A 12,597-nucleotide genomic window follows, 5' to 3' on the forward strand; every position below is an offset into this window, starting at 1 on the left:
ATGAAATATAAGAGGTGTGTCCCTTTATAGCAAATGCCACAGAGTTTGAGAGAACCTTTCTGGGATGGCTTCACTGAATTAGTAGCCTTGTTGATGTCAGGGTGCAGTACTACGGTAAAGAGCAGTTTGCTTTCAAAAAGTAAAATAACAAACAGACTATTAAAAGTTAGCATCTGGAAATCAGGCAATGTAAACAGATGAATCTTTTCTTTTTTCTCTCGCTCTCCACAATATGTTAAAAAACATCTTCAAGAGATATAAAGCTTTTATATCTGTGCCCTCTCGCCTTCTCCACAATTGACTCTACTCTTCCTTATTTATTTCTCGAACGCATTCCTCGCAAACAAGGCACCGTTTTCTTTTCATTAAATGTTTTAACACCTTCCTGGCCCGCGGGTGAATAGCAGGAGAAATTGTTTTGATTGTTATAAATATTCAAAAGATGAAACCGTCTGTTTTCAAATTACAGGTATGCCATCTTTATCATATCTTTAATATGAGCACTTGGGGACGGGAGGGAAACCTTCTGGCACAACAGCACTTCAGTGAACAACACACGGTGCTGGCAGCCGAGCCGCAACCACATCTCCCACTCCTCCTCACCGGAGATGGAAGACGAGGGAGGATTGAGTCTGCTGCTGTGGATCACTATGGACCTGATGCTGAACTCCTGACCTCAACATCACTACACAACCAGCATACATTACAAGCCCGATGAATTGCGGAATGATCATTGAGGATGAGTTATTGAGGATCTGACAATTGAGGATTGGTATCTTCAACAGTGTTAACAGAAAATGGCACATACAGTACAATATACAGCTGAACCCAGTCCATATGAAGGCACTATTTTGGTGAGTACAGTATAGTCCGTATTGTGGCATAATGGGAGCTATTCCGTGGGCGTAGCATGTTGCATTTACAGTATCTGGGTGAGGCAGAGCCAGCTATAGCAGGGCCCACCCAAGACACACTGCCTGTGTTCCTCCATCTTTGACACAGATGTTCTAATAAACGGTCCTCATTAATCAGGCATCTCCCTCCATACATCACGCCCTCTCACTGGGGCACACACACACACAGACAGGTACACACACACGCAGGCACAGACACGGTACACACATTTGCCAAGTCGTGCAGATAACCACCGCCACATCGCGCCCACAAAGCCTCTGCCAGCCAGCAGCCATCTACAGGTAGTGGTGGGTACTGTGTGACACCAGGATGCTGCCGTCTGACTGCCCTGGGCCCTTTAAGTGATAGCCATCTACAGGTAGTGGTGGGTACTGTGTGGCACCAGGATGCTGCCGTCTGACTGCCCTGGGCCCTTTAAGTGATAGCCATCTACAGGTAGTGGTGGGTACTGTGTGGCACCAGGATGCTGCCGTCTGACTGCCCTGGGCCCTTTAAGTGATAGCCATCTACAGGTAGTGGTGGGTACTGTGTGGCACCAGGATGCTGCCGTCTGACTGCCCTGGGCCCTTTAAGTGATAGCCATCTACAGGTAGTGGTGGGTACTGTGTGGCACCAGGATGCTGCCGTCTGACTGCCCTGGGCCCTTTAAGTGATAGCCATCTACAGCACAGGAGCTTATCAGTGTCCCCCGGGAAGTCGCTTAGGGATGTTATCTGCCCCAACTATCTACTCCACTTTCCGTCATGGGAGAGAAACGCATGAAAAAGACACGTTGGTAAAACCCTGCCATGGCCTGCAAGCATATGCACACACATACACATAAACTAACTAAGACACTGTACACACACCCTTTTCTTGTTCCTTAGCTTTGATTGTGGCTAATATCTTGCCCCCCCCAAACATCTAAAAACGAATTACAGTCAATTCCACACCAATTGGGTTAAGCATCCCCACCCCTCCCCACACACACATGTATGCACGCCTTCGCACACACACGCACACATACACACCAATAGGCCCTACTGCTACCTCAACCACTAGCAGCCTTAGAGCAGAGCCCAGACTCACAAAGATGGCATTTGATGGCTTTTTGCTGCTATGCAACAGGACAGCTGCTCTGTCAGGGCCACCCAGTGGGCGAAGGAGGGGGGGCAGAGTGGCGAGGGGGGCCTCTTTTGTTGCCGTAGTTTCAGAGGAGCCTGGGGTGGACGGGAGTCAAACTTTTTAGTGAGACCTCTACTTTTCCTCTATTACATTGGAACTCCATCTGAGCGCAGTCAAATGATATTCCACTGGGAACAATAACAATGGCGACAGTGGTGAACACAGTCTCTTTTCTCTCGGCCCCCCCTCCCCTCTCTTGGAGTTGGAGTCTCTTCAGGGCATTTGTAGGCCAAACACACAAAGCATGACTCCCCGCCACAAAAGAATTAACTAAATGTTTGACAAGACACAGAACAAAGGCGCCGTTTTTTCAAGATGGCCCACCCTCTTTCTTTCTCTCTTTGAGCCCTGTTCTGAGGTAGGGTTCATTCTCTCCCCCAAATTCTCTGTTTGTTAACCTTTCTCTCCCCAGGATTACCCTCCTGAATATCAAGGAGACACTAATCCTATAAAAGCTGCCAATCTTCCCTGCCTCCGAATACACCCTTTCCTCTCCCGGGCGCTGTTGGCTTCCCAGAAGCCTTAGGAGCGCTGCGGCCTCTGTGGCTTCTCACCTGCCGCCCATCACATCCCCCTCAGGCACTCTCATCAGAGACCCTGAGCCAGAGTTTAATACTGATAAGAAACAGCAGTAGCCACGCAGGTCTAATACTGGGCTCAATGGCCCAAATGAGTCTTATAGAGAGACCTATTAAAAGCAATAACACACCTCTCTGTGGGTATAGCAATGCAGAACCCACTGTGTAACAGATGTCAGATATTTTGAAGTCGGCCATCTGTGAACCCCTACAATGCGAGTAAAGGGATCGCTGCTTATAGTATATCATACATGATATTTGGGATTGACAATGCACATCTCAACTACAATTTCATATTTCAGTTAGCCTGTAAAACAGACACTCTTACTTACTCAGAGCGTCTTACAATGAGTAAATAACAATGGCTGAACAACAGAGTAAAATCGAGCTGCGATGCTATCCTCTGAGCCTGCGCGGTTGGACCGCACCACAGAGAGTGGTTCACATATGGACTGTAAACAGGGTGATTACCGGGCTGAGGGAGAGAGGGAGGGAGCGGCGGCTCGGCTCAGCCTGAACACCGCCGGGGGACTCTTTACATCATCACCACGCTCTGCCCGGCTAAACACACACACCACGGGCCTCTAGGTGACCATACGGCAGCCTCGGTGAGGGGAGAGTCCACTGAATACCGCACTCCATAACACACACACTCCATACCGTAAGACCACACACACACACTCCATACCATAAGCGCTCACACACACACTCTATATCGTAAGCGCACAGACCCAGACGGCTCCTGTGATAAATATATGTCTGTTTCTTTCCTGCAGGACAGCTTCTGTTATGAGCTATGAAATATGACGAAAGCTGAAATTCTATAGAGTCAAGCTACTTGAATAGAGAGTGAGTGTATTACATAATGGTGAGAGAGAAAAAAAAACTTTAAAAAAACATATTTCTAGCCTGACGTATAAAGAGGAAAATCAAGATTATTCTGGGTTGGTCCATTGTTTACCCAACAATAACCCTGCATTCAATCAACAGTACTGCTTCTGCAAATGAGGGAGGAAGAGAAGAAGGGGGGGGGGGGCGTGCATCTATATGGACGACAATGGGTATTGATTTGGATTTTCTATGGCAATTCTCCATCGTGTTCCACTCTATCAAACTCTGGGCATTTGAAAAAGGGACACTGGCAGTCTTTGGCAAATGGAATAGTGGGGGTTTGTGGACGGCTCCAGCACCTGTGATAAGGGACATTCTTTTGCCAGAGAGCTCTGGTTCATGTCTTTGAGTAACTCCTTGAGGGCATTTCTTACTGTAGAGTGGGTCCACTGCTCTGGCGGCAGGTCCTCCAGTTTAGGACAACTGTGAGACGAGATAGGAGGTAGGAAGAAGAGATAGAGGGGGAGAGAGAAAGAGAAAGGGATGAGAGTGGGGGAGAGGACAGAGAACAGGGAGATTGAGACAGGGGAAGGGGGAATAGAGAGAAGGAGAGAAAAGAGGGCAGAGAACAGGAGAGAACAGGGGGAGAAAGAGAGAGAGAGAGAGAGAGAGAGAGATGAGCACAGGGCCTTGCTTTCCTGCTGCAAGCGCCCCTCCAAGACAGACAGATTTCATTTGGCGCATCAAGCAGATGCATCTGGAGATTGCTCTCTCTCTCTCCCTCCCTCCCTCCCTTTTCCCTCGCTCTCTCTCCTTCCCTCTCTCTCTCCTGATTGTTCTGATTAGTTAATTACTTTATACAACACATCTGCTGTATTGATGCATGAATTATACATCAGCTGCATGTGGCGACTATTATTTCATGTTACTTCTACCTTCCTGGCTCGATGTGCTCGGCGAAACAATTTAAGGTGTTACCGGCTAGATTTCTGCAGCGGGGGGAAAGGAAATAACAACATGCCACACGTAAAAACACACATTTTTGATAAAAAGACAAAGAATGTATGCGTCTATGCGATATACAGATGAATGTACTCTATTTACAGACAAGTGGACCCCCCTTTCAAACCAGATCTTTTTAATGAGGGGGAATTCGAGAGAGAACAAGCAGGTCTCCAGTGAGAGCCCCGTTCGCTTCAGATAAGGATCTCTCCATGTGATCAAGCATGCGCAGACGTCACGTGTGTGGGACATATGGCCGTGTTCGCATTGCATGCATTCCTGAATTATGGCAACGACAAAAGAAACACGTGAACCGCACACTCCACAGTTGGTATGGGTGTCTATTGAGTTTATGTGTGTGTGGTGGGGGTTGCTATTGTCTTAAAGGTTATAGGTACTTTGATATGTGTAATGCATATATAATAAACAGAAGGTAGATTGGTAGAAGTTAGAGGATTCAAAGATAGAGGGCGAACACACACACACACAACACACACGGCTCTGGTTAAGGCTTTGCCAGAACACCTTAAACGGCTGTAGCAGCTAGAGAGCCTCTGGGGAAAGCAAAGGAACAGAGGGGAGGAAAGAGAGGAGGGCGAGTGGTGGAGACAGACAGCTATCCATGCAGACACACAAGCTTGCTGGAAATAAACACAACCTTCTGTGTCCTGGCTGGTGTGTGTGCAGAGGAAGGGAGGAAAGAGAAGGAGGGAGGGAGAACAACCTGTGTGTGTGTGTGTGTGTGTGTGTGTGTGTGTGTGTGTGTGTGTGTGTGTGTGTGTGTGTGTGTGTGTGTGTGTGTGTGTGTGTGTGTGTGTGTGTGTGTGTGTGTGTGTGTGTGTGTGTGTGTGTGTGTGTGTGTGTGTGTGTGTGTGTGTGTGTGTGTGTGTGTGTGTGTGTGAACAGCCCCCCAGAGGGTTGCATTAGCAGTGAGCTAGTGAGGGTAGGGCTGAGTGTGTGCAGCTGGCACAGGCCTCTACACCAGCAGTACCAATCTCAGTGTGTGTGTGTAGTCTGTGGCTGCTATGTGGTCTGTAAACAGTATGTGTGGGTTGTGTGGCCAGGTTGGTCATTAGAAATAGACGCCGATTTTGGATGTTTCAAAATGTCCTGAGAACGTCGATATATGCCTTCCTCGGCTCTCACAAAACAAATATAAAATAAAGATTGCCCAGCACTGGGCGCGGACTGATGATGATCGGAGCTGGAGCTTAGACCACTGTGCTACTGCAGTTCACAAAGCCAGAGAAAGCCTTGAGAACACTGTGAATACTGATGATACCTGATGGTAATATTGTATAGTTTTTTTTATTATTTTGTTGTAGCCCTTTCCTGCAATAGTGGACTCATAAGTAGAATGCTAGAAATATTTTTCATAATTTCATAATTAATAAACATACCTTTTTTTTAACGCCGAAAATCTGTGTATCTATTTCAAACGGTTTTGGTATATTTCAGTCTTATGTGATGTATATAAAGTGTAATATTGGGATGCAAACTCAAAGTAGATTTGTTTAAGACACTCTTGTGACCCTGATTTAACCCACTGCAGTAAAAGGTTAAGCCTTCCCCAAACCATAGCCCTAACCTTAACTATTAATGCCCAAACTGTTAACCTTTGAGTTGTTTCTGTTTTAACCTTGTAACCATGTGGAATAAACCCTGTAACCATGTGGAATAAACCCTGTAAACATGTGGAATAAACCCTGTAACCATGTGGAATAAACCCTGTAACCATGTGGAATAAACCCTGTAACCACACACAATGAAAGCATCAGAAATAAACATTCATCCATAACACGTTGAACTTCGAAGGGATGCTATGACATCTTGTTGGTGTGGCTACTGACTGTGGTCAACATAAATGGTGAGTACAGTTTTACAGTAGGTGCTATGAGCAAACCTGACTGCCATGCATGGTTTTTGTATGGACTGGATAGCTACCATTGCTATGTTCAGCCCATCCATCACTACCAGGTGTATGGCTGGATTCCAGGTATGTCTTTGCTGTTATGGCTGCTGCAAGGTATGTGGCTATTATGCTAATTTGAGCTAGTGTGGAAGCATAGAAAGCAAATGGTAGGCCTAAGTGTTGGGTGTTTAACCCAAGTTAACTAGGTACGCATGCCACACTAGACTGGCATAGGTGGGTGGTGGGGTCAGGAGGGTGGTGTGGTTGGGTACTTCACTGGACTGGCATTGGGTGGGTGGTTGGTTAGGTGGGTGGTTGTGTGGGTGGGTTGATTGGGCAACAGGGCGGAGACTGACCTGTGCAGCTGAATTTTCAGCGTGACCACATGGTACACGTCCTGCAGCATGTCTGCCACGGTGGCGTCCGGGGCGTCCGTCACGTAGGACAGTGGGACCGGGTTCCACTTGCCCACCTGAATGAGACCTGCAATGGGAAGAGAAACACAAACACAATCAAATGGTAAATGTTATGTTTCTCACGTTTAGACACATACAGATAAACATTTATAATAATTGACTGATTCTATATTTTCCCAGCAAGGTCACATTAAAGTTGACATCTCTTTTCCCAGTAAGCCCCCCCCCTCCCACCACCAATAAATGGCATGAAAACATCCGAGCCTACACTATGTCCTACTACAGAGATTGTGGGGTATTTTGGTCAACTGTGTTGCTGTATGATAGACCTGCCTGTAATAAAGGGCAGAGGCACCTGGAAGTAGCCCAGGTCTGTGTGTTAGAGTTGCAGTCAGCTGCAACAGGTTCCACTTTCACTCCCACTGAGTGTTCTAGCTAGAGGTTTACAGAGCAGAGAGGCCCTGAGAACTCCTGAGAGGCATGTAGTTACATCCTCTGTCTGGGATCAATGTCAGCCTACGTTACTGAGCCTTCAGATCAGCTGGGAAACTATCGGAGGCCTGGATAGCTAAGGCAGTTGTGTGTGTGTGTGTGGAGAGTGGGCAGTGTGTGCGTGTTTTATTTTATTTTTTAAATTTTACCTTTATTTTACTAGGCAAGTCAGTTAAGAACAAATTATTATTTTCAATGATGGCCTAGGAACAGTGGGTTAACTGCCTGTTCAGGGGCAGAATGACAGATTTGTACCTTGTCAGCTCAGGGATTCGAACTTGCAACCTTTTGGTTACTAGTCCAACGCTCTAACCACTAGTCTACCCTGCCATGTGTGTGTGGGTGGATGGATGGATAGAAGGGGGGCAGTGTGTGTGGGGTAAGTTATGGGAGAAGCCAAATCATAGCAGGGCCAGTTCTATAATTTGTGGAGCGGCATGTGCCTGAGTTTATATGTGTGTGTATACAGTTGAAGACGGAAGTTTACATACACCTTAGCCAAATACATTTAAATTCCGTTTTCACAAATTCCTGACATTTAATCCAAGTAAAAATGCCCTGTTTTAGGTCAGTTATGATCACTACTTTATTTTAAGAATGTGAAATGTCAGAATAATAGTAGAGAGAATTATTTATTTCAGCTTTTATTTCTTTCATCACATTCCCAGTGGGTCAGAAGTTTACATACACTCAATTAGTATTTGGTAGCATTGCCTTTAAATTGTTTAATTTGGGTCAAACTTTTCGGGTAGCCTTCCACAAGCTTCCCAAAATAATTTGGGTGAATTGTGGCCCATTCCTCCTGATAGAGCTGGTGTAACTGAGTCAGGTTTGTAGGCCTCCTTACTTGCAAATGCTTTTTCAGTTCTTTGGCTTGCAAGCCTCCTCCTTTTTCCTCCAAACATAACGATGGTCATTATGACCAAACAGTTCTATTTTTGTTTCATCAGACCAGAGGACATTTCTCCAAAAATTACGATCTTTGTCCCCATGTGCAGTTGCAAACCGTAGACTGTCTTTTTTATGGCGGTTATGGAACAGTGGCTTCTTCCTTGTTGAGCGACCTTTCAGGTTATGTTGATATAGGAATTGTTTTACTGTGGATATAGATTATTTTGTACATGTTTCCTCCAGCATCTTCACAAGGTCCTTTGCTGTTGTTCTGGGATTGATTTGCACTTTTCGCACCAAAGTACGTTCATCTCTAGGAGATCGAACGCGTCTTCATTCCTGAGCGGTATGACGGCTGCGTGCTCCCATGGTGTTTATACTTGCATACTATTGTTTGTACAGATGAACGTGGTACCTTCACGTGTTTGGAAATTGCTCTGAAATTTTCTGGAATTTTCCCAGCTGTTTAAAGGCAAAGTCAACTTAGTGTATGTAAACTTTGACACACTGGAATTGTGATACAGTGAATTATACGTGAAATAATCTGTCTGTAAATAATTGCTGGGAAAATGACTTGTGTCATGCACAAAGTAGATGTCCTAACCGACTTGCCAAAACTATAGTTTGTTAACAAGACATTTGTGGAGTGGTTGAAAAACAAGTTTTTATGACTCCAGCCTAAGTGTATGTAAACTTCCGACTTCAACTGTATGTGTGTGTATCTGCGTGTGTGTGTATGTGTGTGTGAGCGGGTCATCAATAGAGTGGGAGCTTGTGCCAGTCCTACCTTTCGCCTGTGCCGCCGAGCTGTGCGAGTAGCCCAGTGACAGAAGGGCCATCTCGATGAGCTGGTTGAACAGCATGTCTTTCCTGACCAGCACAAACTCGGCGTGCTCCTCCTTGCTGTCAAACTCGATGGGGCTCTCGTAATGCTCCACCACGCAGAACACAGGGAGCATGTTGCCTGGAGAGACACAGACAACACAGCAGGGGCTCAGACATGACAAATGGTGACCTTCAATGGGGGGGATTAATATTACATTTAGACACAGCTGATACAGTCAGACTACCTCTATTCATGAATGAATGAATGTCAGTGCCATTCGTATCAGTGACAGCACAATGATAAATATTGTATTGTTTTTAGAATTTATATAGAATAGAATTTCCATATTAGCCTTATTCACATTGATAGAACTGGTAGTGGTAGCGGTAGTAGATGTGATGGTACTGTGATTTTAGTTATTCAAATATGATCAATGACATCATGATTAGAGTAATGATTTCAATGTCCTTAGTCAATATTAATGATAACATTATTTGATTTTAACTAAAGTCTAAATAAATTGAATGTTGTTCAGATGATCTTTGTGGGCTATACTCGGCCTTGTCTCAGGATGGTAAATTGGTGGTGTGGGGGCTGTGCTTTGGCAAAGTGGGTGGGGTTATATCCTTCCTGTTTGGCCCTGTCCGGGGGTGTCCTCGGATGGGGCCACAGTGTCTCCTGACCCCTCCTGTCTCAGCCTCCAGTATTTATGCTGCAGTAGTTTATGTGTCGGGGGGCTAGGGTCAGTTTGTTATATCTGGAGTACTTCTCCTGTCCTATTTGGTGTCCTGTGTGAATTTAAGTGTGCTCTCCCTAATTCTCTCTTTCTTTCTTTCTCTCTCTTGGAGGACCTGAGCCCTAGGACCATGCCTCAGGACTACCTGACATGATGACTCTTTGCTGTCCCCAGTCCACCTGGCCGTGCTGCTGCTCCAGTTTCAACTGTTCTGCCTTATTATTATTGGACCATGCTGGTCATTTATGAACATTTGAACATCTTGGCCATGTTCTGTTATAATCTCCACCCGGCACAGCCAGAAGAGGATTGGCCACCCCACATAGCCTGGTTCCTCTCTAGGTTTCTTCCTAGGTTTTGGCCTTTCTAGGGAGTTTTTCCTAGCCACCGTGCTTCTACACCTGCATTGCTTGCTGTTTGGGGTTTTAGGCTGGGTTTCTGTACAGCTCTTTCAGATATCAGCTGATGTACGAAGGGCTATATAAATACATTTTATTTTATTTTATTTGATGAATCTTGGCCGATCTCTGCTTTTAACCACTTTTTGACTGAGATCTATTGATACATTGTCAAGGAGTTCAAATCACATTAGACTGCTTCTGCCTCTGCTGTCAACCCCATATCACCTTCCCATGATGCACCGCTCCAAATCCCAACACTCCAGTGCGCCCTGAGGTTTACTAGTCTATGTAAACACTGCACTGCTATTAGGTAGAAAATGAGGAATCCTTGTCCAAAGACGTTGCACTGTACAAATTTCAAATTATACTATTTGGGTTAAAAACAGCTTTTGATGTTTCGGTGACTTAAGTTTCGGATGCATCATCACTTTTTTGGTTAAAATGTTCCTCTATAGCCTTCAGTGGTGATGATATGCAGCACATTATTCATGGAGTTTGAGCATTTGCAATGAACAATATTTCTAATGTCCGGCATCCTGAAGATGCAAACATCTCTGACAAACAATCAATAAACGGGGTAATCACCAGCAGGTGCCAGGGAATGTGCTGAAACCCTGCTTCTCTCCCTGATTTTAATAGATAGAGATCTAACAATAAAGACTGCTATGTAGGTTCATTTGGGTATCAATACAGCCTTTGTTTTCATGGAACGGAGAAAAGCCCATGGTAAATATTATTCAGCTCAAACAATGCCCACTGTGGCCATGCGAAACTTTAGCAACAGACGCTTCTATAAATTTCACAATTCCCTCTCGAAAAAGGCTAAAAATATGCTGGAACGTTCTGAAAAACGCGAGGCCAGAGTGATGTAGGGCCGGCCTGAGGATGATGATTGGGGAGGAAAATTGAACTTTCTCAGCTGGTGTTTTGCAACAGATGAGACAGAAACCAACTACGAGTAACAGCGCATCAAGACACTCAACGCAACATTCTTTGGTTCCAAAGTCCCCACAAACACAACTGAACAAACAGATGATACATAACGGCCAACCGTTATAATAAACTCATGAAAATCTGCAGGTCTAAATTCTCGTATCTAGCCCCAAAAATTCATAAAATAATAACATTATTCATGAAATGATCAGGCCAGTAGTTATATAAGAAAGCTATTTCATCATCTCAAAATAAAGGCCCCTTAAGTGGGGGACCTACATTCTCTATAATAAACAACAACAGGAGAGAAACAGTGATGCAGTGCTATGCAGAATAACACAGTAATAATTCTCAAACGGCCTCAGTATGAACAATGGGTCTTCGTAGATAGGCCTAAGTGTGGGTGTGTGCAGATGACTAAGGGAAATTTAAATCGGTTTGCGCAGGAAGATGGAAACAAAACCATGACACTTGTGAACCATGAAGACATTATAATTGTAAATACAGACAGCACACACACACACTTAAAACATTCCACCTCTCTCCCATCTTGCCAAACACACACAGGCCATAATTTGGGCCTACTTGTACTGAGGATCCTTTTGAAGTGTCTGAGACTAAATATTTTGCTATCTCACACACCTACACACATAAACACACATCACCCTGACCAGTGTCACTCACCCCTCTTGTGGCAGTTCTTGAGGAGGTGTCCCGAGGGTTTGTAGGGTACCCCGGCCAGCTTGGCCCCCGTGCTGCCCAAGCGGGCCCTGCCCAGGGGGCTGCCGTTCTGTTCCAGCCGGGCCAGCTTGGCTGGGGGGGCCTTGGAGTCGCGGTCACCCATGCTGTTGACCAGGTCACAGTTCTCCTTCCCCAGGCACGCCTCGCTGAGATGGTCCATCATTCTCAGCACCTCTGCTCACTATCACCTGGGAGGAGATAAGATAGGGACAGTCTGGGTGTTCAGTAGCTGGCAGAACATTAGGGGGTTTCATGGACATGTAAGTCCTTCACACAGTAAGCACATCATATTCAAATGCATGATATGAAGTATGCCAAATGATCTTTTTAGGGTTGATTGTTTGGACTTTGAAAAGGTTAGAAAAAAGAGGGTGATAACTTGTCAACATGAACATCTATCTATGGGAAAAAGCACATGAAAAACATAACAGTTACAACAATAACTGCCAATTCTGTGCTTTCATTACTTGGCACTCACAATGTTTCGTGCCATCGTAATGTTCCCATTTTTCAGAGCATGTATTATGTATGTCTGTCCCACTACGGATTCCCATATGGTGGGCAAACAAGCACATTTTTGTGCAAACACATTAATTTGCAGAAAGATTCCACTCTGATGATTACTGCAGTTCACAGCACAAGCCCACAAGCCTTGAAACAGTGAAGTGAAGGCTGAGAGAGTAGAGCTAAACATATTCAGCCTGAGTCACTTTCAGCACTCCCCCCCCCCCCCCCCCCCTACCAGACAGGTTTTATGGG

At 45.3% G+C, this 12,597-nt stretch overlaps 1 protein-coding gene across 6 annotated transcripts in view; it reads right to left on the minus strand.

Annotated features, from left to right (window-relative positions):
* The window catches only part of LOC124005627 (DNA-binding protein SATB1-like), a 55,937-nt gene that overhangs the window by 30,755 nt on the left and 12,585 nt on the right, over positions 1-12,597 (minus strand). For 5 of the 6 annotated variants that reach the window (XM_046315052.1, XM_046315054.1, XM_046315053.1 and 2 more), the window contains exons 2-5: positions 11,782-12,026; positions 8,989-9,165; positions 6,759-6,885; positions 3,848-3,971 (exon numbers count right to left, since the gene is read on the minus strand). In XM_046315052.1, coding sequence (XP_046171008.1) covers positions 3,848-3,971; positions 6,759-6,885; positions 8,989-9,165; positions 11,782-12,001 — 648 coding nt within the window. In that variant the 5' untranslated portion in view covers positions 12,002-12,026. The remainder of the gene's footprint in view (positions 1-3,847; positions 3,972-6,758; positions 6,886-8,988; positions 9,166-11,781; positions 12,027-12,597) is intronic. The other variant, XM_046315055.1, reaches the window with a different exon arrangement.

The sequence above is a fragment of the Oncorhynchus gorbuscha genome, linkage group LG19 (genome assembly GCF_021184085.1).
Source record: "Oncorhynchus gorbuscha isolate QuinsamMale2020 ecotype Even-year linkage group LG19, OgorEven_v1.0, whole genome shotgun sequence".
In the NCBI taxonomy this organism is placed as follows: Eukaryota; Metazoa; Chordata; class Actinopteri; order Salmoniformes; family Salmonidae; genus Oncorhynchus; species Oncorhynchus gorbuscha.